Genomic DNA, 25,395 nt, shown 5'->3' on the forward strand with positions numbered 1-25,395 from the left:
TAGAAAAGGCCAATTGTGTAAGAGCATTATGAATATTTGATAGAAATGAGTTCATCTATCGATAGCAAATCAGTTTCATAAATTATTCCTTGTGTTTTGATTGTGTTTTTTTTTTTTTCATTTTTAATTTATATTTTGTCGTAGGAGGACTAATTGATTTCAAAACAGAATAACTCTTTTTTTTTAAGTTCATATTTAAATTATAGATTAATATACTTCACTATGAAAGAGACTCCCCGTTTATTGTGTTGTGACGCATGAGTAACATAACTTTTATTTTAATAATCCTCCATGTGAGTTCACATGAATGAAAACAAAACACAAAAGGATTAAAAAAGTATAACAATTACATTTTAGCCTTGAAGCAGTGTTGTAGAAATTTGTTTGTTTTGTTGAAAGTTAAGAGCCAGGTTGTAATTGATATGCTTGCTTAGAGATGTAAAAGTTTTTAATACCTTGATGTGGAATAAAATGGAAAAAAAATAAAGAAAAAGTTAATTTTGCTTAACAGAATTGTAATATTTTAATTTGGAAGTGATTAAAGTCTTAAAACTTATTGGTTATTAAAACAGTTAAGTACAAACCAAACTAAGGGATTTTCATTAAATGTCATAAAAGGTTAAAGAGAGTGTTTTTTTTCGAAAAAAATATTTTTTTTTTAACAAAAGCTTCCATAAGATCGTTTTTTTTTCAGTTTTTCGTTTTTAATTTTTAATCAATGTTGGTTGTTCATTAATATTAAGTTTTTAAAGAAAAGTTTTTGCACATTGTTATTGATTTTTACAATTTCGTCTACAAATGTTGTTTATTCATTCACTGACAAAACTAAATATTTTCTTTTAAAATACGAACAACAAAGAAACAAAAATATTAATTGAATAATAACAATTTTACTCCGGTATTGACATCAACCGATTTCAACCTTGTTTTTCTGAAAATTGTATGTTGATGTTAATGGTGTTAGAGTTGTTTTTATTTACAGTATTCATATTCATAAGCTATGGGATAGTATTGGATTCATAACAAAATAAATACGAAATAAAACTTAGTGAACAAACTAATAAATTAGGACAGAGAATTATTGCAATGTTAAAGTACCTAGTATTTGAAAATTCCGTTCATATTTTTTTTTTTTTTAAGAAATAAAAAAAGTTTCTTGAATACTTATTTTTACAAAAATTTAACATATTATGTAATTTAATATTTTGCTGAACAAGTTCATACAACCCAGTTGCAATCATGAATTTTATTTCTTCTTTTGTTTGTAAAGTGTGGCAAGTGAACTTGTGCAGACATAAAATTGCTTCGATTGAATATATAAATACATTTAAAAAAAGGGGAACGAATTGTATAATCAATTTTAAAGCAATTCAATCAATGATGATGGTTAACATGTTGTTTTGTGTGAATTAATTTGATTGATAATGAAATTATCATTGAATACAGAACTAAGGAGATATTTTAAAACAAAATGTTTCTTGTTTACAAATTTGCATATAAAATGACAAGTGTAATGACTTTTAGGTTTAAATAGAATAATTCTAAATTTAGAAAAATTGCCTTAAAAAGACAAATGCATGAATATGTTTTCTACTCGTTAGAGATTCTTGCACTTTTTCCCAAACAAAATACCAAGCTAATTGTTTCACTAACAGTAATTAAGCCAATTTTTAGCCTTATGAAGAATCTAAGTGATTTTTTACAAATAAAAAGAATGTAACCATTAGGGTGGGTAAAAAAAATCGAAATTCGTTTTTTTTTTATTATATACTTCGAAAAATCGAATACAAGATATACTCATCGTCATCAAATATGAGCTTCTACCAAAACAAAATTATTTTTTTATATATCGACTTTTGAGCAAATTTCTTTACATATTCTTGTAGGAAATTGAACGTTCAAAAAAATGGTCTTTTAAAATTTGTTCGTTTATCTAACCGTTTAAAATATATTTGAGGTCCAAGGTTTGAAAAAATCTTTAAAAAATAAGTTTTTTGTTATTAATTTTGTACTAAATTGAAAAATTAAAATAAATCAAACGGGCGACATATTCTTGTAGCACAGAATGCTACACAAAAAATGTCTTATAAACTTATAAACTTTTTTTATTAATCTAAACACTTGAAGCTCGAATATCTTCAAATGGTTAGATTAACAAAACAAGTTTATAAGTTTATAAGACATTCAAAGTAAAAAAAAAATATAACATCATTTTTTTACTTTTCAAAATTTTCAAATTCACTGAAAAGTCTTTATTATCAAATAAGCAAGATGTATTCTTGTAGTGGCTTAAACGTTCTACAAAAAAGTCCTGGGTATCAAATTGATTGCTTTAACCGTTTAGATATTCGTATCCGTTATTAAAAAAAAAAAAACGGTTCCTTCAATTTTCGAAAAAAAAATTACAAAAATTCTTTGATATGCAAGATGTTTGACGTTTGTCGTGCGTTTTACTTTTAAAATGTTTATGTACATTTAAGTACGAGTATATAAGAAAAATATTTTTTTAACAACAATTTAAAAAAAAATAAAACAAATTATTTGTTATACAAGAAATTAAAATTCACATGCACTGGCTTTGGAGCTAAAATTTATTTGAAATTTTTATATTATTTTTTAATTAAAAATCAGAAATATGTTCTCATGCGAATTTTTAATAGTTTTGATATTCTATCACAAGAACAAGCGATCCAGTCGTGCATTTTATTTTTAACACTGTTGGTTTTCCAACGTCTGCTTTTTCTAGGTTTTAAAATTAAATTGAAATTAAGTAAAGTTTTTTGTTCAAACTATGTATTAAAATGTATGTATTTTATAAATTAAATGGTAGGTAGTTTTTGATGGATTGGATTCTTGAAATTTTTACAACTTTTTAAACACAAAATTGGTAAATGTAAATTAAAAAAAAAGAAAAGAAAAAAACAAATTCAAAAATAAATTTATATTCAAAAAAAAAATACCCAACTCAATCTTTTTCATTTAGACGCATTTTTAGAAAAAAAAAACTGAAAATCGCTATATGTTCGTTTAGGAAAAAGTCATATAGCCAAAAAATTAACTGGAAATTTGAACTCTGAATAACTAATAAGAAGGGAGGGAAAATAAGCTTATTTAGATTTGTATACCCTAAACATCAAGAAACAATAATAGTTTTTAATGTAACCTCGAATTCTTGTCTTATTGTACTGCGCTCTAGTGTAAATAAGTACATTTGTTATTCCGTAATTTTTTACTTATTAAAAAATTATATGGAAATTTCCTGAATATTCATTTTAACCAAACAGTGTACAATCTTACTCTGACGTAACCTAACAAACACTCAAAGTTCATGTCCCACTTTTTCCATTTTCCCCCAAAAATAGGTTAATTAATTTGCAATAAACAGCTGCTGTCTCTTATATCTAATTATGATTGACACGCATTATCATTAAACCCATGTTAGATAAAATATGTGACACTTTTATACAATTTCAAAATATATAATTAATATTCAATTCACTAAAACTATTTCCTTTCCTCTTTTCTATATTTTCAGAAGCATAATACGAAATTTATCACCCTAATCATGTTGATGTGTGGTCCTTGTAAAACTTAAACAAAAAGATACGTATAACTCCGTAAAAAACCCTGAAAATTTAAATTTTCAATTTTAAACGAATGGATTCATACGTGAACGACAAATACATTTATAATTCAATAATGTCCTTCATCCCTCCTATCGCCATTGAACATTATTTTAACACAAATACAGCCTTGCGCCCCATGAGAAAATTACTTGTCAATTTTCCAGCTAAGAATTACACATGAAACAAGCTGTTTCGAAACATTTTTGAATCTCAAAAAGGCTTTTTTTTTTAAGTCAAGATAGACTAATCATCGCATCCAATTAAACAAAAAGGATAAACGAAGAAGAAATTAGCACACATACATAACTGGAAATTTTGTGTGTGTGTCTGCGGTGATTGAAATCAACCAACATAAGGATAATTGAATTATACTTAATTGAACGGAAATTTACGGTTTTGGATCTTTGATTGGAAAAAGCATAGTAAAACCAAAAATTTGACAAGAGGAATAAGGATAATTTCGAATCATATCAACTCAAAAACTCGCGCGGTCCAGCAATGTCCGATATTCGATTTTATTCCTTTGATAACGATTACCACACAAATATCTCGGAAAGCCTACTGAGTCTACCCTTCAGCCAGCCATCACCACGTCCTTATAGCTTTACTTTCGATGACGAAGAGGTTTCCACCGAGCTCAACATTCCATATGCCGTTTTTGAAATTCTCGTTGCCGTATTTGCCATTGTTGGCAATCTGATGGTTATTGTTGTCTTCCATCGCGAACGGAAGTTGCGTAGACGAACGAACTACTACATTGTTTCGCTGGCAATTGCTGACTTCCTGGTAGGATTGTTGGGGGTGCCTTTCGCGGTTTTGGCGTCGGTGGGATTGCCACGGAATTTACACGCCTGCTTATTTACAGTTTCGTTGCTGGTTGTATTGTGTACGATATCGATCTTTTGTTTGGTAGCTGTGTCTGTGGACAGATATTGGGCCATATTGTATCCGATGGCATATTCGAGGAATGTCAGGACGAAGACAGCAATTGGTGAGTGTGTGTCTCTTTGTTTTCAATTTACCAGGCGCTTCTATTTATCTTTTTCGGGGGGATTCGTTTTTTTTGTCATTTTTGTTGTTATGTGAAGGTTTTTCGACGCAGTGAAAAAAGTCTAGTATATGGGCATTTATGTCCTTTTCAATGAACAGGAAAATTAATGTACTTCATTCAGGATTTTTTTTTTTTCATTCCATTTACGAGTAAATATACGAGTGGTTTTTCGCATAGGAAAATGCTCTTCCGCACACACAGCACGTTTTTAGTTTGTTTATTATTTACATATCTTATTGTTTCTAGAATTTACATTTTATAGTTGGTCCGCTTTTTTGTCAATAAGCTTCCATCAAAAACAGAGAAAAACAACAAAAAAATAAGTCGTATGAGTGTTTAAATCTGCTGATGGCAATTTGATGTAGAGTGCTGAAATAAACGGAAATAGATTTTAAAAATGTTTTAGTATACGAAAAGATTTTAGTTTTTTATTTAAGTCTTTTAGTTTTTTTTGGAAAAATAAAAGTACTTGTTTCAAAAATAATAGTTCATAGATATGTTTTAATTTTTTTCTAAAAACTAAAGTTGATTTATTTTAAATCGATTGTCTTCTAGGTTCTAGGATATATGAATATATCTCTTGAAATTGCAATTGGTTCGGTCTGTCAACCTACTTAAAGCGAATGCGAATGGAAAGTTTTTGAAAAATCTCGATACCTTATTCTTAATAACTTTTAACTGAATATCGTTTCGAAAAAGTTTTATCAACAAATGGGTGCAAAAACACACTTTTTACTGGATGAAGTCCTCATCCTTCATAAAGATTTTTTATTTCGTAAAGTTATATCTTTCATGAGTGCTTTTAACTTTATAAGGTCAGTCGTTATAATTACCTACGTGAAGCCAGAATTGTGACCCCAAATTTTTTCAACCAAACTTATCTAATGTTTGTCCACCCGAAATTTTTGTTTGTTCACCGTTCAAAAAAATTTTAGAGCAAATTTTTTTCATTGGAAGCCTGAACAATGAAAAATCTTCTATAAGCAACCCGACAGTGTTTGGAAAAATGCTAAGAGAATTCATCTCCTAGCTTTTAATTTATTTGGCGATGTAGATAATGATGACAGTGTTGATGGAGTGATTATTGTGATGATGATGCTTAATTTTTTTAATTTTCAGATATTTTAAATTTATTTTTTAGATATCTTCTTTCATTTTGAAAAATATTCATATTTTAACCCAATCTGGTATTTGCACTGAAAACATCACCGAAAGTAAATTAATTCTACCCCAAGTGCAATGGTAACTTTTTTGCTGCAAAGTAAGGCCTAAACTTAACTTCAAATGATTGTAATAGATCGTTGCGTATACCCAAAAATAATTTTTAAGGCTTGGCAACCCTATGTCTTCGCAGGATATCGCTAGGCAACCCATGTGTAATTTATTTCCTTACACAATACCTTTCAGAAAATATAACTCTCAACTGGTATCACGATGAGGGTAGCCGGGATCTCCTACTAATAAATGAACTTGTTTGTTACATATTTGTTTAAAACCAACAAAGTTCCAATTTTCTAAATACAAAGCACAAATTTTGTGAAAATAGTATTACGATACTGAAATTATCGACTATGCAGTAAATGAAAGAAATGAAATTGTTTATCCACCTAAAGTTCTATATAGTAGATACATACCAAATATATTATTATTTTTCCACCCTCTGTTATGGAGCAATTCAAAAAACAAATTTTGCACTGAAAAATTAAAATTCCCCTAAAATCGCCAAAAAATCAACTTTTTTTCAAAACTGCTGTCGTTTGTCGACCATGAGTTACATTATACCAAAATTCATAGTTTGTCCAGATTAGAAGACATTCAAAAAAGAAATTGTTGTACTGAAAATTCCCAAAAGTACGCATACACCACAGTGTATATACTAACATTTTCAAAATCAAAAACAAGAAGAATGACGCTTTCACATGCTTTTTGTTTTGTCATGACTCAATTAGTCATTTGGATGCTATCTTGTTCTAAAGGCCATTTCTTACGAAATTGAGTTAAGTATGCAGTATGGGACGCTCTTTCGTTTAGCGCAAACCATTTTGTTCTATCTCTTTTAGTTTTCAAGTTACAGAGAACTTTTTTGTTTAGGACACTTTTCTAACGGTTTATCATGTCATTTTTGTTCAATAAACTCCTTTTTAACTTTTATTGTATTACATTGAACAAATGGAAGTATATTTGAAAAAAGAATTTCATAATTTCTATCTTGTCCAATATCCACTTTTTTTGATGTTTTGTTCACTATGCGTATGAACTTCCCTCATGTCTATTTTGTTAATTTTTATTACTGTTATTTTTAATGTATTTGCTGTTATAAAGTTCAAAATAAGAACTTAAGCTATAGAAACCGGATTTTTGGTTTGTTTAACGTTCCTAAAAAATTAATGTATAGTTTTTTCTTTTTTAACTTTTTGAAAAAATAAAGATTTGAATTCAGAAATATCCCTTTTATTTAAAAACATATTATTTGATTCGAACCAAAAGAAAACAGTGTTTGACTTTTAAGTATTCTCGAAATTCTTTTTAGTTTTAAACCATAAAACCATTATTTGTTCTATATTAGGTACTCAATCCACTTTATGTTCCTTTTTAGTTTTTTTTTCTTCTATGTGTTCAGTATTGAGTTTTTTTTGTTCAACATCCAACATATTTTGATAACTTTTTGTCACTTCATATGCCATTGTCCAATATCCAACAAGACTTCTCATTGATTTTAATTTATAACTAATTCAAAATAATAGAAAAACTATTTCTATTACTTGTTTTAAAAATAAAATTGTCAAGGGTTGCAGAAAAAAAATCATTTAAAAACAAAAATTTTCTGATACCAACAAAAATTTTCATTTTTTTCAATGATGATGCCTGAAAAACGACCGTTGAATTTTTCATTCTCACATCAAGATTTAAATGAACTTTTATGTTGGTTATTGAAAATATTAACATTTATGTATCACTTTTTGTTTCATCCAAATTTGACCCAGTAAACTATTTTTTTTTCTCCAGACAAAGTAACGATATTAACCATTACTTCTTTTTAATTGGTATTGCTGTTATCGATTCGATTCTTGATTCGTTACAAGGGTATTCTGCCAATAATATTCAAACCTCATGCTGAGAAAAATGCTTATTTCACAAATAAATTAACAATTTCTCCCAATCTCAGTTGGAAGCAATCGCCTGCCAATTTGGTTGCCCCCACAAGGAAATTAACTTTAAGTGAAATATTCTTTAATATATAATCGTTTTATATTTGAAAATTTCAACACTTCGACACTTCCACAAACATGATTTCAATACCAGATGATGATAGTATTTTATTTAATGAAAATTTAATAACAAAAAAATAACACTCTACAACTGTCGAAGTATTGATGTCTTAAAAAAAAAAACAGTTATTTAAATAGTTTTTTAACCCTGTCTAGCTTCAATAAATGAATGCAATGACTCCTTAAAATACAAACATATTTGCTTGGAATTTAGAAACGCAAATAAAATTACTTCGCAATTATATACAAAAAAATGCTCCATATCATTTCTAAAAATACTTTTCGTTTTATTTATAAAGCCTTATACAGATGAATACTTAGAAGTATTCCCCAAGCTAAACATCACATGAAACTGAAACATGACGTCCTTACTATTATAACCAATGAAATATCGAAAAACCTCATTGCAGGCCCTTGACTTTAAGTAATTAGTTTTCTATTCACATCGGAGAATTACGTCAAATATAGCCAAGCCTCCTTTCCTTCCAAGAAACCACTTTACTCTTTACTGACGGAAGCAATTACATTCATACAAGAAAAAGTTACACTAGTTGCGTACTATTTCCATGATAATTATATCTACAATATCTATGCTTATTGGATATTGGAATATTATTAAGGACATCGTCTTTTTATAAATCAACTTTTTTCGTCTGGGAATGTACAGTTTACGAGAATACGTTAGAAAATAGTTAACTCATAGTATAACATGGGTGTAACTTTAGGGGTGTGTGGCTGCTATATTTTCAATGAATGATTAGGAAGGTCTTTGCCGGCTCTGGTCATTATTATATTACGTGCACTAGTGTCGTTAATAAAGCAAAGAGAGAAAGTTAATTTAGAGGAGCAGTTGCAATTTTCATTATTTTGCAAAAAAAACTTTTTTAGTCGCATGTTGAAAATATTAATTAATTTGTAAGAAAAAGCGAAAACAGCACACACAGCGTGAGCTTTAAAGTTCTAAATTAGAAAAACCAAATGAACACTTTAGTCGTAATTATAGAAAGAGTAGGTAAGTTTCTTTCATTAAAAAAAGGGAAAAAAGAAAGAAAATTCTGGAAAACCTTTTAAGTGATTAAAAAATTATTAATATTTTCATTTTCCTATTAGCCTTCTTTACATCAATGACATAAATAGCTTAGAAGCCTATTTTTATCTGATACACAAACCTAAAGCTTCCTTCATTTTTTTTTCAGGTATAATTTCAATGTGCTGGATGGCTGGAACGATTGTCGGATTCCTACCACTTTTTGGCTGGCACGCTGATGTAGAACACAATGCATCCTGCCTCTTTGTAAAAGTTATGGACTACAATTATCTCGTTTTTCTATATTTTGCCACAATAATAACTCCAGCTCTCCTAATGTTGGCATTCTATGCTCATATATACCGAGTTATAATCAAACAGGTGTGTATTAAAATTAACCAAAAAATCATGTTATTTTTACCAGATGCTATATATTTACAGCTAAGACAAATTGTAACAATGAATCCAGTTGGTGATTGTAGCCGAAGATCTTCCTCAACACAAATGCATTCAGTACATCATCGAATATGTCATGGTGGGACAATGCTGCGAGTCCTGGGTGCAGCTAGAAAAAGAGATGTTAAAGCTACACAAAATCTCTCAATTATCGTTTTATTCTTTATGATCTGTTGGATTCCTCTGTATACGATCAATTGTATAAAAGCTTTCTGTCCTGATTGTTTTGTTCATCCAAAGTTAACGTTCTTTTGTATAATTTTATCGCATTTGAATTCGGCTGTCAATCCGGTATTGTATGCTTATCATTTAAAAGACTTTAGGGCAGCTCTAAAGACCCTAATTTTGAAAGTTATTGGGGTGGAAATTGAGCAGCCGGCAGAAGTAGCGCATCGATTTTCGTTGGCTAGTCAACATCGCCTGCAATCGCTTGATACTAAAAGGTCTTCTTTGCAAGCGAGGATTTATATTGGTAGGTCCTAAAATGTCTCTAAGGTCTTAAAAAATTTTGTAAGTTTTTCTTCTTTTTTTTTAAAGATTCTCCAATATGGCTTCGTCAACAACAACAACAAACTTTGAAAAACGATCTCACAGTTAAAAAGTGTCCCCGAAGTCCTTCCATCATTACCAACAGTCTTGCTGGGGTCCATCAAACTGTTGCTGCAGTAGCATCGGCTACAGCTGAAATAGATCGCGGTGTTTGGAATATTATCGAAGCTTCTAGCGGTGCAGAAAAAGATGAAAACCATCACCAAAAACATCCATCATCCTCAATCGAAGGACGTGAAAGTCCATATTCCTATGATAATCACAACTACTCATCCAGTCCCGACGACCTAGAATACGATGAAGTCTTCCTTAACGCTGAACGAAATGATTGTCAACCTACAACAACAACTGCCACATCAATTCGTGACAGATTTCGTTCGGATGATGATTCCATCAATGAAAAGTACAAACTAGCACAAAGTGCTCTAACCGATTCGTCGATAAGTGACTTTGAAATTCCCCGAAGTCATTTGATACCTGCTTCCAGTGAAACAACAGTCAGTTATAGCCCATCGAATGTTGATTTCGAAAACTGCCCACCTTTAACTATGAACACTGATAGCAGACATTCGCCAAATATCTTTGTGATAGAAAATGATACAAATCCGCTATCGCCGGGACATAAGCCGAAATTTAGAAAATCACCACGTTTGTCGGTGGGTTTGGTAGGGACGCGTGCTAAATGTAGAATAACTCGATCATGCAGCTGTACCGGTGACACAGAACTAATATCGTCAAATAGTAATAATAGTATAAATATTTTAAGTAGTAGTAATACAAATAACAATACTAGTAATAGTTTTGGAGAGAGATTTAGTCCACTAAAATCGATGAGCAATTTTATATTTCCACCAGTTAAACATTCCAATTCTAGTTTTGTTCATATTTTTACTGGAAGTACTGCTGGGCAAGATGAAAATCATCAAGAACAACAAATAGTGGAGAGTTGTGCTTCGAATAGTGGTAATTGTAAAATAGTTAGACAAAGGCCAACTTCTGATAGTTAAAGGAGGTTTTTGGTGTATAAGTGATTCCAAAGAATACTCAGATTCAAAGTTATAAAAAAGAGATTTATATTTTGTTTAAGTTAGTATTAAGAATTTTTTCACATACAAAATATTGCGATAAGAAATTAGTTATTCGACATGAAAAAATAACTCAGTAATAAGGTACATAGCATTTTTTTTAAATTAGCTCTAGTGCGTAGCTGAAAGCAGAGACCAGAAATAACAGTCAACCTTTATTTTCTTTATTTTATTTTTATTTTAAATAGTTTCGGTTAAGGTTTAAGATTTATTTTTAAAAATCAAAAATAAATTTTTTTTTGATGCCAAAAGGTGGAGGGGACTCTAATCTACATTTGGGTACAACTCCCATCCCTGTAGGTGCACGCGTTCTCAAAACGGGAGAACTTAAAGGTAAAAAAAAAGTTAAGCCCGATTCTGAAAAAATAGGCATGATGTGGCGGTTTAACATGGAAATGATTTTTTTTAAATCTGACAATGTGCAAAGCGTAGGCCCATGACACAAGCTATCATTTAGCATCACTCCCAAAAATTGCTTTCAAGCGGTTTAGCTTCCAGGAGCGTTCAAAGATTTGGGGATTTTTCAAAAAAAAAATGTACCCCAACTTTCAAACGCGATTTTCTCGGAATTTTGAAAAAAAAATCCAAAAACCCGATTATACCACTATCGGGTAGCTGAGAATATAAGCTTTCATACCACTCCCATGTCTCTAGGAATTGATACATTTGCAGATGAGACTTATTTTTTTCTCTCAGCGATAAATCTCACTGGTTGACCGAAACATAAAAAAATACTAAATAAAGATTTCTCTCAGACCTTGACCGAAATTTTTCATTTTAAAAAATAAAGGTTATTTTATGACCTTTATTGAAAATGGCGACAAATAACAGTTATTAAAGGAACTTTTCAAAAGGTTGAGATTTATTTCTGATCTCTGGCTGAAAGTGACATCAAGTTTTCTGCAAGTAATCTTGTACTTAACAACTGTCAACTGTACTAGAAAAGACATTTTAATGGGGCTTTTCCAAGTGGAAAAGTACAATGAGAACTTCTTTCTTATTACTCATTGGTCAACCTCCACTGGTGAAGAGGTAAACAATCATTTTTTCCAATGTTAATTACAACAAAAAAGCTATTTTTCAGTACAAAAAAACGTTAGTTTACATCTTCACCAGAACAGAAATGACATTTGCTGGAAGTTCTCAATTTCTTGTACATTCTGAAATATAAGGACACATCAGCCGTGACTGCGTTCCTTTGGAGATCGAAATCTGGTTCTGTCAACTAGACATACCTACTATCTGCTCGACGAGAAGGTCATGTGTCAATTGTAGTACTAGATCATCTACTCATGAGTAGTTAAGCACCTACAAAGACCAAAATTGATGATTGTACAAGATTAATTGGAGAATTAATTACACATTGTTAAAAGCCATTTTACTTTCACTGTTGGCGATTGATAAAGTTGAAATCACCTGTGATCAAAGCTTCAGTAAAAAGTCAAGTATTTTCAAGTGACAAAAATATCCGCCATTTTTTTCTTTTTTAATGGGGTGGCACCTTAAAAAAAAAAAACTTTTTTACGTTTCTAAAAAAATTAAAGTGAAAGGTCACTATTCTTATTATTTTACATTTCATTCAGACTCGGACGATTTGCAGACCAATAAGTCTAATTAAACCATTCAATAGTTCAAGAGTTTAGCCCTGTTCCATTGGAGGTGGTAGTTTACTCGTGACTAGAAATCTAGTACAACATTCCTATCTCCTCGAGTAGAAATCGTGTGTTAATTGTAGTACTAGATCTAGTCATGATTAAAAAACTACCTCAAAAAAACAAACAACTACCGAATTCATGTTATACAAAATAAGTTCTATTGAGCCTTTATCAAGGCTTTCACTGCTGATTTTATATTCCTGTGTGATGCCAAAAAATGATCGCATTTGAATTTTTATTCAACATTTACCCACATTTTATTATTTTTCGAAGGCCGATTTCTCTTTGTTGCCGTCAATTAGTTAAAAATTCAGCTTTTCCGCTGGTATAAAATCTCACGTGAAAACTAAAAAGCCGTTTTAAGCACTTTTGACTTCGTCGTATACGACTGGGGATAACAATTCCTTATTTATTTAAACTGTCTTACAGGAAGTAGGTACTAGAATGGTCTATCTAAAGTTGAATGCCCTGTTTCTAAAAGGGTACTTATACTTTACAAGCGATTTTCAATGGAATGCATTTTTAATGAAATCAATGCAATTCCCATTTACTCTGGAAGAAGAGTATGTTTAGATCTTGTGGTAAATGTACTAGTTCATCATGAGTACGTAGTTTAACAACTTCGAACGAACAGAACTAATTTTTATAAGTACAACTATAGCCCCGTTATTAAACTAGGTAGGTACTCATGAGTAGATGATCTAGTACATTTATTACTTATGAGTAGATGAACTAGTACATTTATTACTAGATCTACTCATGCTCATATGCCCAAGTACATGTGAATTGCACTTAATCTATGGGAAGTACTTTCCATTAAAAATCGTTAGAAAAGTACTAGAATACTTAACCACCTCAAAAGGAACAGAATTTATAGGTTATAACGATCATTAAAACGAGTGCCAACTTGTCACAAATGAACTGTGGCTCATGACAATAAATTACTAAGTTGAACATTCAAAAGAGTGCAGTAGTCTATAAAAGTAAATTGGAGCAAAAAATCCGATTTCCAAAAGAGTTGATATTACAGAACATGTGATTTCGAAGATAAATAACAACGGCGAAAAGGAAATTTGGAAAGTTTTGAGGTGGTCAGAGGCACCTGAGTTACAACGAGGTTTCAAAATCAAGGTTATCAAAATCAAAACAGAAGTAGTTAGCTATAGATCTTGTTTTCTTGTAAAATTTAGTAACACAGACTTTCATTATTCTAATTTCAACACTCAGGTTTCAAAACCATTGTATACTACAAATGTGCATATGAAGTTAGTTATCTTCTATGTAGGTACATCAAAGAAAAAGCATGTGATTCAAATTTTAAAAATATTATTAATACAGAAACCAAAATATAAAAAGAACATATTATGACATCTTATATTTACATCACATACCTATTTCATTTTTGATTTTCTAAAGTTAATGAATTGCTCAAGTATTAAAATCTATAGAAAATATTTAATTTTATTTATATAAAAATAAAACCATAACACTATGGATCACATTAAAAAAATATTAAAAAGAGTAAAATGTACCTTCTTCGTAGAGTATACTTTAGATTGTAAGTAAAACCATAATTGTGTTTTATTTATACGTACCTAAATAATTGATTAGAATAGATAAGATTTAAAGTATATGTATATTGTATATGTCTACATTGTTAAGAATAAAATATGTAACTATTTTTTCATAAGCATTATATACTATGTATAATATTTTAATTTATTCATTAAAAAATAAAATTCTGGTTCAAAAATAATATGTTTTGTAATAAAATTAAGACATAAATGGAAAAATTATATCATCATTATTATTCCAATAAAAAATAAATGTTGAAGCTTTAAATGGATGTTGTATTTACTCTTTAAATCATTAATCTCAAAAACAGCTGCTTCGATATTGATACGAGAAACCACGTGAAATTTTTTGTGTTTTTAACATTAACATCATCTTCTGATAAAGAGCGATTTTTTAAAAAGATTTCTATTATTTTTTTCAAACTTAATTTGAAGATTTTAACAGTTTTGAATAAAATAGTTCGAAAATACGATTTTGAAAAAATAAATTAAAGTTGATAAACTTTGCATGAACGTAATATTTTTCAACATGGTTTTTATTTAAAAGATTTATTTTATGGTCTCCTAGCTCAGTATTCAAGCAACAAGCAAAAAAGTGAATGGATTTACCTTTTGGAAGATGTCCCATTGACTGTACCACTACTTGTACCTACACGGAGAAAACATAACGCCAGGGATAACTTTACTTCTAGTATATTTAATCAGAATAAAGTTGAATATACCAGAAATAAAGTTAAATATACCAGAAGCATAGTCATCCCTGCCTTATTTTTTCTCTGTGTACACGGAGAAAAAAAGGCCACCTTGAAATAAGATGATGCGCACATTAAATTTCACCACCTTAAAATAAGGTGATATCCGCCTAAAATAAGATGATTCCAATTAAACTTGGTTAAATTTAATGTAAACTTCATCTTATTTTAATGTGAATGTTCATCTTAAGAAAACCGAACAAAAATTAAAATTTTAAAATTACAGTCACACTTTAGCTTTAGTTGCAGTTCATACTTACATTCAATTGTAGGTTCGATCCCCAGTGGCTGCCAGTTCTTTTTTTTTTTTTATTTGCGCATTCAAGAAATTAATGTGATTTGTCACCTTAATTTAAGGTGAAAGTCATCTTAGCAAATAACCATGCAGAAATCCGCTTAATTTAAGGCAGGATCCACTTAATTTTATGTGGTCTGTTTTCTCCATGCAGATCGCGATTGATTGAGATCAGTGGTGAAACCATTTTTTTTTTTCAACTTTTGTATGGACTTTTCACACTACTAGCATCGCAACTAAAAATTTTGATCCCAAAGTGCTATTCGCACCTACAAAGCTGCTATACTACCTACGGTAAGAAATTAACATTAAACGCTTATATAGTTCTTCTAAAAATATTCTTAGAAGTCTCTTATAGTCTCTGTAAGCATTGTATAACGCTTCTCTAGAGCTCTGTATAGTTTCACACTATAATTATGTTGGGAAGTGCTTATAGTATCACACTAGTTAGTGAAGTTAGTTGGGAAGTGTTTGAATTTTGTTCACACTCAAATTTCTCCAGTGCGTAATGGTCAAAACAGACGTGCAGTTTTTTCCCTGCACCAAAATAAAATAACTCTGGCTTTTATGGGAGAAAAATCTGCATGCAGCGCAGAGCTGCATCATGTCTTTATTTCTAAATTCCAAGTTTCAACAAAAATACAAAATACTTGCTATTTGGCATCACTGATATTGGCAGTTGAAACAATCTATCATTCAAAAATTCAAATAACTTTCGTTTTGTTTTTTTGTTTTTAATGGAAGAACTAATTGAATTCATAAAAAAAAATAACCATTTTTTTTTGTTTTATAAATTTAATAATTTCTTCCATTTTAACCGCTTATAATCCATTTTTATCGTTTTCTTACAAAAAAAAAATTATAAAAAATATCAAGGTTAGCAATTTTTTTTTACAGAAGTCGGCATCAATAATTTAAAAAGTGATGCACTTGTATTTTGGGTGCAGCGCTGCATGCAGCGATGCGTGCAAATGTGCCGCACATCTGTTTTAGCCATTACTCTATTTTTCTCTACATGGCAACACACCAAAAAAATTTAATTAAAAATTATCTTATTATAGCAACCACTAGCCCTTAAAGTATGTATAGTGTGATCTCTTCCTTAAAATAAACATTTGATATCATTGTGAATTAACACTTTTCAACTGTCATTTATTATTCATATTGTGAATTGATGTTAAAAGAGGTTAGTTTGAAATGTCAAAACAAAAACGAATTTCTCACGTGTACACTGAGCAGAGAACAGTTTATTAAAAATTAAGCGCGTTTTTATTTAATAATTCTAATTTTATTCAACAATGTCATCGTTTTTTCTTAAAAACAAACCAAAAACATCAAAAAAACGAAAGGTAATTATAATCCTCCACATATCCAATTAACTTTAATTCATTTACCCTCCAGCAAGTAACACCAAAATCCTCTAAAGATCCCAAACAACCAAAAAAATCTACCCACTCCAAGGACGATGAAGAAATCGACAGCGATGATGCTTTCGATAGTGCCGAAGGAGAAGGCCATGCCAACAAAAACTATGTAAGTGATGAAGAAATTCCAGAAACTGCACAAGACAAACGTTTGCGTTTGGCTAAAAAATACCTCGAAGAGATCGAGAAAGAAGAACAATCTCGAGCAGAAGATAAAGAAGTCTATGACCATGTGTCACATCGATTGCAAGAAGATTATTTAGAAAGTGTTGGCAAGTTGCGTCGTCAAATTGCAGCCTCAATTGTTGGCTATAGTAAAGATAAAATTCTTAAACACAAAAAGCAATATCTTCCAGTGACAGCGTTGGCATTGTCTTCCGATGGAAAGTTTCTTTTTACCGGCGCTAAAACACAATACGTTATTAAATGGGATTTGGCCACTCTACGGCCAATTGGTACTTTCGATGTCAATCCGCACACTGAAGATCCGGATAATGGAAAAAGTAGACGGTCGCATGTAATTGCGATTTGTCTGTCGACAGATTCGAAATTCCTAGCTCTTGCCGAGGGCGGGAATAATATTCAAATTTGGTGTCCGAAAGAACTGAAACATTTGAAAACTTTTAAGGGACATCGAGATGTTGTGACGGCACTTGTCTTTAGAAAAGACACACATGACCTTTATTCTGGGAGTAAAGACAGATCGGTGAAGATTTGGTCGGTGGATGAAATGGCATACATAGAAAGTTTGTAAGTTTGTTTTTTCCCAGTTTTGTCTTATTTGTTCTGATAAAATACTTTTCTAACAGATTTGGTCATCAAGCACATGTGACAGGAATTGATGCCTTGTCAAGAGAACGAGCTATAACTTCAGGTGGCATCGATTGCAGTCTGAGAATATGGAAGATAACAGAAGAGTCCCAATTGATATATAATGGCCATCGAGGTAGTATAGAAGGAGTTAAGTTTATCAACGATGAAAATTTTGTTTCTTGTGGCAATGATGGGTAAGGTTAAAGAAGCCCCCTTTCATTGGAGGTGGTAGTTTTCTCATGAGTCTAGTACTACAATTTATCTTCTTCTCGAGAAGATGAATGTTTAGTGTTTGTATTAAATGACCACCTCCAATGGAAAAGGGCTATAGATTAATAAAGAATACATTTTTAATTTGAGATTTATCTTTTCAGTTCGCTTTGCTTATGGAGTGCGTTAAAAAAGAAAGCACTTGTTACTCAACCCACTGTACATGGTTTGCAAACAAATGGAGATGCCAATTGGATATCAGCGATGGCTGTTGTTGTTAATGCTGATTTAATTGCGTCAGGTAAGGTTATTTACGAAAATCATATTTCATAGAATTCATTTCAAACTTATGTTCGGTTTTCTTATTTCTATATCTCCCATTTTTCAAAACTAGGAAAATTTTGACCATTTGCCATTTCTGCTACTGGCAAAGTTCAGGTTCCTTTCCTTAAATTTGAGCGTTGGTTTTGAATTTAAATCGACATATTAACATTCTAACAGCCACATAGTTGACCTTTTATACGATCTTATTTTATCTGATTACCCTGTATTGTACAAATTAAATGGTTCGCTTTTAACAAGAGTACCATACGATTACGCTATTATATTTAATAATCAATAATTGTTTCTTTTTGATGCCGGTTCCATAACTACAACAGATAATGTTAAGGAAAATGCCTAGTTATACCGCATGCTCCACTATCGGCCGGTGTGCTATACAGTTTGCTATAATTTTGATCATATTTTCGAATCTTGTTGAATGTGAAGGATGTATTCCTAAATATAACACCGTTTGTCAATATGCAGAAAAATTTTGCACTTCGTAATTTTTAGAGAAAATTTTACCCTTTCTTCAAGGACTCATGAAGTCCTAATCTTTGCCAGCCTAATTCATAAGCTTGTTTATTTCCTTCAATACCACTGTGTCCTGGTTCATAGATTAAAGTTATCAAATCAAGTTTGAATACATTCAAGTTTTCAGAAAAAACACTAATCTCTAGCAATCACCTTTAAGCAATCGGTGACGATATCGAAAACTGGTCACTTCTATGCTATTTTCCATTCAAGGTTTGGAGAGTAAGGGCGGAATTCAGAGTCGTGACTCAAGTAAAATTTTTTCTCAAGTCCAAGTTTGAGATGAATTTTCTGAGTGTTTGCTCAAGCGGTTACTTCAAAATTTCCTCAGTGGGTATTCATAAGCTAAAATTAAACAAACGCTTAGGTTTTCTTCACGTAAAAGAAGTGGGCCAAACCCAACAGTAAATGTTCACTTGAGTAAAATTTTTACTTGAGTGACGATTCTGAATTCCGCACTAAGAATTTTAAGGAAAAGTCTAGTGACAGAAGGTGGTGACTAAGGGCATAAATTCAAAAGGACTTGATTGCCCCTATGGTATGGACGTTAGATGTTCGTTTTACAGCTTCCGCAACTAATTACTGGTGCCAACTCCCTTGACAATCATTGTAATCAGCCCTATCGGCAATCTCATGTGAGAAATTTCCCCGGGAGTAGGTTTTCTCTCCCGGGAATTTTTCTCCTTATCGGCAATCTCCATCGGAATTTCGTTTTCGGGAAAGAAGTACAGCCAACTTAACAAATAAAAAAACCTTCGAACACATGATTGTGCACAAAAACAATTAAAATGTTTAATAGTCAATATTTATATAATTTTTTTCTTTGGTGTTGATTTGTGGATTTTTATTCAATAATTTTTTTAATTTGTTGCCCAACTTATTACTTTGTTTGTTTCTTCGGATGGACATGTTATTAGTTTTGTGTTTGTAATTTTAATTCAAGAATCAATTAATAAAGTTTCTTAAGCTTTGTTTTTTTTTGACATGATAAACAAATAACTGAAATAAATTCAGGCATTCCACATAATTTGATCATTTCTTCGACCAAAGCAGCAAACTAATGCTCTCGGAATGGTCTCCTTTAGTTCCATGCTTTTGTTTTAAGGTTTTCTTATATTTTATTTTTGTCTACTATTTTGCGTTATCCAGTTGCAATATCATTTGCTTTTTGTTGGATTAAGGAAGTAAATAATAAAATATTTTTAACAGAATATTTTGAAAGAAAAACACGTACATTTTGGCTTCAAAAAATCTGTTCTCCATAAAAAATATGATAGAAATACTTCGGGGGAGAAACTTCATTCCCGATAGGTATTTTTGTGTGGGAATTTTTTCCTAGTAAATTTTTCCATTCAAAAAGTATTGCCGATACCGATTTTTCGGAGAGAAATTTTTCCAGGGAAATTGTGTTGCCAATAGGGCTGAATATGAATGCAAAACTAATTAAAAAAAGAGTTTTGTTGAAGCTGTAAAAATAGTTTATTTCGTAAAAAATTGTCGTCTTCAGTCAAGCAGGTGCGTTAAGATATGGAAAGTCATAAAAAAAACTTCTATTTCGCACTGAAATTCAATGGCTTTCGATATGACAAGTTTTATTCAGGCTGTATGAGCTTCACGATGAGTCGAATGTTTTACAGATGGACAAAAATATGTCTTCACCATCAAACCTTATAAAAACCACCAATATCAAACAATGGTAGGTACCTCAGCTTTCGGACATTAAACCTAATTAAAACAATCATTCATCAAATAATGACACAATTTCATTCATCACATTAGATGCAGTGCAATATTGAAAATTAAAAATAAAATGATTTGAAGTACTGTCTACATTTTTTTTTGTACCGTTAAGTGTTGAGGTTCCAAATTATTTTAGGCTGATTGAACGTAAATATTTGCAGATTCGTCTTGTTGGTTTACAATTTTCAGCATAAAAACTATTTCAACCTCTTTCTACAACCGGGGTATATGATTGAGGATCAGACATCTGTTGAGAATATATTCCAGCAAAGAAAATGCTTTTTTCCAATTTTTGCAACATGATTTGTATGCCGAATTCTTTGACGTTGAATAGGTTAACTTGAATAAAAAAGCTCAAGAACATTGAGGTTTAAAATGATATAACTGCTAAACAATTTTTTTCGTTTTAATTAATGGTAGTGTTAATTTCTCCTTATGACCCAACCTTAAGCGTTGGATAAAAATAAATTTTTTTTGCCACGAAGAACTTCTTAAAAACAAAGATCTAGTGACAGTGTGAAGATCCACAATTTTCTGCCGTTGAGTTGACAATTCTGAGACGCTCATACAATGTGAGAACTACTTGCACAAAAGAGAAAAGAACGAATAAAAAGTGTGCTCAATGTGTTAGAATGGAGACTGTTTTTAACGACAAAATTACAACTCTTCCCAACACCCCTTTAAACCTTTCCCGATGAAGAAATCTTGTAGTTTTGTCAAAACTCAATAATTTACACTCAACACAAACCATCTATATGGATTACGGCGTTCGTTATTTTTGAATCAAGTTCCTAAATGGAAAAACTGTTTCTAAATAATAAAAAAAAAATGCCCTGATTTTTACAGATTTTCATTTTGACGATGGCGCCCCAAGAAGGTTTAAAATTTTTTCTATTTGAAAAAGGTATATGTGTACTTATGGCGATTTTTTAGATATAGCCTTAATGTAAAAAACATTTTGATGAGGTTCTTATCTATATTAAACACCTTTTCAAAAAGGTATAAACCATTTTTTTTAGGACATGCATGCCTTTTTTGGATTTATCAAACCAAGCATTTTTCATTAAAATAAGCATATGAATAGCATGAAAAATAAAATAAAACCCTAGTTACCAAATTATCTTCAACAATTTCATGATTATATATTTTCTTCTTCTAACTTTCAGGTTCATGTGATGGCTTCATTCGACTCTGGCAAATGAGTGACAATGGTCGTAAACTAACACAAATCCATCAAATTCCTGTGCCTGGTTTCATCAATAGTCTAACATTCACTCCCGATGGCCTTACACTAATAGCTGCTGTTGGTCAAGAACATCGCCTAGGTCGTTGGTGGCGAATAAAGGAATCAAAAAATCAAATTCTAATTATTGATTTAAAAACAAATACAAGTTGATTTTAAGTAAAAAAAAACAAGATTTTAAATTTGTTTAAATTTTTTTTTTATTTCAAAACTTTTTACTCTTGAGACTAGAAAACATGATACGCTTACAATAATTTATTATGGAATGTCTTAAACTATAATATGAGGTGGTTATCCAAAATCCGGACCTCCTCCTTCCCCGACTACATCTGCAATAGTTGCAACCAATCGCCGACAATGTTCAATTGCACAAGTTGTCGTTACCAAACCCAAATGCATGCAGTATATTTCATAACATTTAATCTTCCCAGGCGACGTCTTTGGAAATCCAATTTCAGTAAATTGCTGATAGAAATCTGATGCCAATAGTCCTGGAGCATGTTGTGGCTTCACTGCCGAATGATTATAAAAATGACTCTGCAAATCAATTGGTCTCATTGCAACTGAATTCTGATCTTCAAACCATAGAAAATATGAATAGTTGAATGTTTTATCCTTCCACATAACTGTTGTGTGTCCTTTCTGGAGATAGGATCGTGGAAACTCTACCATTGACCAAATTCTTGGAATTACCGGTATCATCTTCTCTTCTTTCTGGTGCAAATCTGGTGCAATCATTGTGCCTTTGGTACGATTGATGTAAATAAAGTGAACCAAGCCAGGAAATTCCTCCAAATAAGATTCTATATTAAGATTCCTTTCGGCTTTCACACTGAGAAACTCCGAGAATTCAAGTAACTTCCCTTCGACAAACGAAGCAACTTCTGGAATCTGTTCCAGAGCTATTTGACTACTGTCGCAACAGGTGCAAGTAAATAGAGACTTGAGATCCTCTAAAAACGGTGGAATATTCGATTCAATGCGTACAGCTATTTCCTTATCATAGTTTTTAAAATATTCGCTATACATTTTTTTAATATTCTCCCATTTGGAAGCGAATTTTTTGTGACTTGCTTCAATTTCATCGCCACGAAGCTTTGCCTTTTTCAAAGCATCCAATGTTTGTTTGACAAAGACTTCCAAATTGTCAAAGGATGTTTTAACAGCATCAGTGTCACCTTGAACCTGCACATTAAGAATCTTTTGCAGGACAAAGAATGTATCGAATATGTTACTGGCAACAGGAAGATTGCAGAATTCAATGACAAAGGTGACAATGACTCCCTTTTCCAACTCGGAACAATGAACAATGCAGGGAATACAGCCTGATACCGTACTGACATGGTCACCTTCCAAAAAGACCACAACAGTTCGATTAAGTTGTTTAGTTTTCTTGTTTTTCTGCAAGGTTCTTCCCAAAAGAGACAAGAAGAGAATATCAGAAGCACTCAAAGCCTGAGCTGAGCGAGAAGAGAACGAACCGATAAATTTGCTACTAATAAAAAGAAGAGCATGAGAACGATTCGAACCAACGTCGTTTAGCTTCTCTGTGGTCACCTCTAAAGTTCTTTTAATGGAATTCTTAATTTCTGAATTAATCATTAGTTGAGGAATAGCTTCAACATGAATTCCCTGATCATCTTGCGCCAAAGTCTCATAAGATTCAATTAATTGATCAAATAAATCTTCTTGAACTTTGTCAGCTGCAAATAAATTTGGTCCATATAAATGTTTAGCCAATGATATGGCAATGTCACAATTTCTGCGCATTATTTCAATAGGAACCTGTCCGATTTTAATAAATGAAAATCCTAAAAAATCACCAAATGTAAAATTTAAATTTTCTTCACATTGAATGTTGCTGTAAGTATTATCAAATTGACAAAACATAATTCGCTGTGAATTTATCATTGGTGAGAAAATTTGTAAAATAATATTTGTATCGATGGGAGTGTCTGGGTTGTCATCGATGAGACCTTGTTTTTTAGCGATTTCGTGGATTTTTTTAGCAAGTTCGTGGTTGAATTTTTTAAAGACAACATCGTTTGAGCTGTTGAAGACGATAATGCCGTTCATGATGGAGATTTTGTTGGTTTGTGATTTTAGAAGTTTAGTTCATTATTTTTTTGTTTGGTTTTTTTTCTTGTAATAATTTTTTTAGTGATAAGAAAATTTATGCACGTAAACAGTTTTTTTTTCGTGTTTGGAGTTTGACAAAAATTTTGACGTAACTTTTGGTAAGTACAGGGATGGTATGAGGGTGGGAAATGTGACCCATTCACAGTGAGTTATAATTTTTATTTTAGGGGAGTGTGACACTAAATTAATAAAAATCAAAAAATTCAAGAAAAAACATCAAAAAATAAGTTTTTAAAGCAAAAGCAAAAACAAAACAAATTTTATTTCGTTCAAGATTTCGTTATGGAGACTTTTCACGAGCCGATTTTTGCCGTGCGGCGAAGCTTTTCGACTCGTGTGAACGCAAGTCGCAGGCGACTAAAGTGACATTCCCCATAGAAAAATCCTCGTCGACCGACATATCTTGCGGCTAAAATCGACTCGTGAAAAGTCGGCATTATCGAATTTTTGTATTTAAAATTTCGTTTCGCTTCAGCTGCCCTACAAACAATTTTGCTTCTCTAAAGCTTTACAGAAGCAACTATAGCACCTGTAAAGCTTTAGAGAACAAAATATGAAAAAGAAAACTAGAAACGTCAACGTTGTTGGTGTTGGACAGCCTTATAGCATGTTTACACTAGAGCCCAATTGAGATAATTTTGCAAATTATTTCGTTTCGAATATCGAGTGGTATAGAAAAAAAATAAATTTGAAATTTGTCACAAAACCGGCTTCACCTTGTGAGGTTCTTGTGAATTGTGAGGTATCAATGAGATTTGCCAGAATATATAGATGTTAATTTGCGAAATTATCTCATTTAGACAGGAGTGAAAACAGGATATTTTAAATAACAGCTGCCAAAACATTCGTTTTCCTAAATCGCTAAAGAACGAGAGAACAGAAAGTAGTCACGAGACGGGCTATCAAAGTACATATATAAAAGAAAAATGCCTATAAAAAATCGTTTTTTTCTTTCGATGAAAAATTCAGGGGTCGAATAACGGCATACGATTACGATCATACGTTAACGTTTTGATAATATTGCTGTCTCTATTTAATAAAAAGAAAATAATGGAGAAAAAAGTAGGGTCAATACTTTAACGCGCGTATGCCGTGGTTCGGCCCCAGAGAAATCTCCGGGCTAAACAACTAAGCCCAAGGGGCTAAAGTGTTGTTGCATTTAACATGTATAGCATTCGCACTTTTTTTTAAACTAAACACAAATTATTTAACCTTTTCACAAATATATTTCACCTTTTAGCAAATATATTTCACCTTTTAGCAAATATAATTGAACTAAAAGCAATTATAATTAAACTAAAGCAAACTATTTAAACTTTTAGCAATTCTATTTAACCAAAACACAAACTTATTTCACCTTCTAAATTCTTATCCCTTCTTCATAGCACGATATCAAAAGCCTTTTCTAAAAAAGGTTAAATCATTTTGCGTTTAGGTTTAATAGATTTGCGAAAAGTTTAAATAGTTTGCTTTAGTTTAATTATAATTGCTTTTAGTTTAATTATATTTGCTAAAAGGTGAAATATATTTGCTAAAAGGTGAAATATATTTGTGAAAGGTGAAACTAATTTGTGTTTAGTTTAAATAAAAGTGCGAATGCTATAAATTGCTTAGCCCCGACTGCGTTTTTTT

At 31.3% G+C, this 25,395-nt stretch overlaps 3 protein-coding genes across 3 annotated transcripts; 2 read left to right on the top strand and 1 right to left on the bottom strand.

Annotated features, from left to right (window-relative positions):
• The first annotated feature begins 4,085 nt into the window (after positions 1-4,085).
• LOC129908752 (uncharacterized) lies at positions 4,086-11,019 on the top strand. The gene is made up of 4 exons (XM_055985496.1): positions 4,086-4,617; positions 9,143-9,354; positions 9,415-9,901; positions 9,967-11,019. The coding sequence occupies exons 1-4, from the start codon at positions 4,125-4,127 to the stop codon at positions 10,983-10,985; spliced, it is 2,211 nt and encodes a 736-aa protein (XP_055841471.1). The 5' UTR covers positions 4,086-4,124; the 3' UTR covers positions 10,986-11,019.
• A 5,559-nt stretch (positions 11,020-16,578) lies between these two features.
• Positions 16,579-21,794, top strand: LOC129908756 (U3 small nucleolar RNA-interacting protein 2). The gene is made up of 5 exons (XM_055985504.1): positions 16,579-16,688; positions 16,741-17,513; positions 17,573-17,770; positions 17,951-18,087; positions 21,548-21,794. Exons 1-5 carry the CDS (start codon positions 16,638-16,640, stop codon positions 21,775-21,777), a joined length of 1,389 nt encoding a protein of 462 aa, XP_055841479.1. The 5' UTR covers positions 16,579-16,637; the 3' UTR covers positions 21,778-21,794.
• Positions 21,795-21,823: 29 nt separating this feature from the next.
• On the bottom strand, positions 21,824-23,842 carry LOC129908754 (BLOC-3 complex member HPS1). Its single transcript, XM_055985502.1, has one exon. It carries the CDS (start codon positions 23,698-23,700, stop codon positions 21,916-21,918), a length of 1,785 nt encoding a protein of 594 aa, XP_055841477.1. The 5' UTR covers positions 23,701-23,842; the 3' UTR covers positions 21,824-21,915.
• Between the last annotated feature and the right edge of the window lie 1,553 nt (positions 23,843-25,395).

The sequence above is a fragment of the Episyrphus balteatus genome, chromosome 2, assembly GCF_945859705.1.
Source record: "Episyrphus balteatus chromosome 2, idEpiBalt1.1, whole genome shotgun sequence".
Classification (NCBI taxonomy): Eukaryota; Metazoa; Arthropoda; class Insecta; order Diptera; family Syrphidae; genus Episyrphus; species Episyrphus balteatus.

Coding starts and splice junctions, on each gene's coding strand:
- LOC129908756 (XM_055985504.1), top strand. CDS start 16,638: ATGTCATCGTTTTTTCTTAAAAACAAACCAAAAACATCAAAAAAACGA. Junction 16,689..16,740: donor AAACATCAAAAAAACGAAAG/GTAATTATAATC, acceptor TTTACCCTCCAG/CAAGTAACACCAAAATCCTC. Junction 18,088..21,547: donor TGCTGATTTAATTGCGTCAG/GTAAGGTTATTT, acceptor TCTAACTTTCAG/GTTCATGTGATGGCTTCATT.
- LOC129908754 (XM_055985502.1), bottom strand. CDS start 23,700: ATGAACGGCATTATCGTCTTCAACAGCTCAAACGATGTTGTCTTTAAA.
- LOC129908752 (XM_055985496.1), top strand. CDS start 4,125: ATGTCCGATATTCGATTTTATTCCTTTGATAACGATTACCACACAAAT. Junction 9,355..9,414: donor ACCGAGTTATAATCAAACAG/GTGTGTATTAAA, acceptor ATATATTTACAG/CTAAGACAAATTGTAACAAT. Junction 9,902..9,966: donor GCAAGCGAGGATTTATATTG/GTAGGTCCTAAA, acceptor TTTTTTTTAAAG/ATTCTCCAATATGGCTTCGT.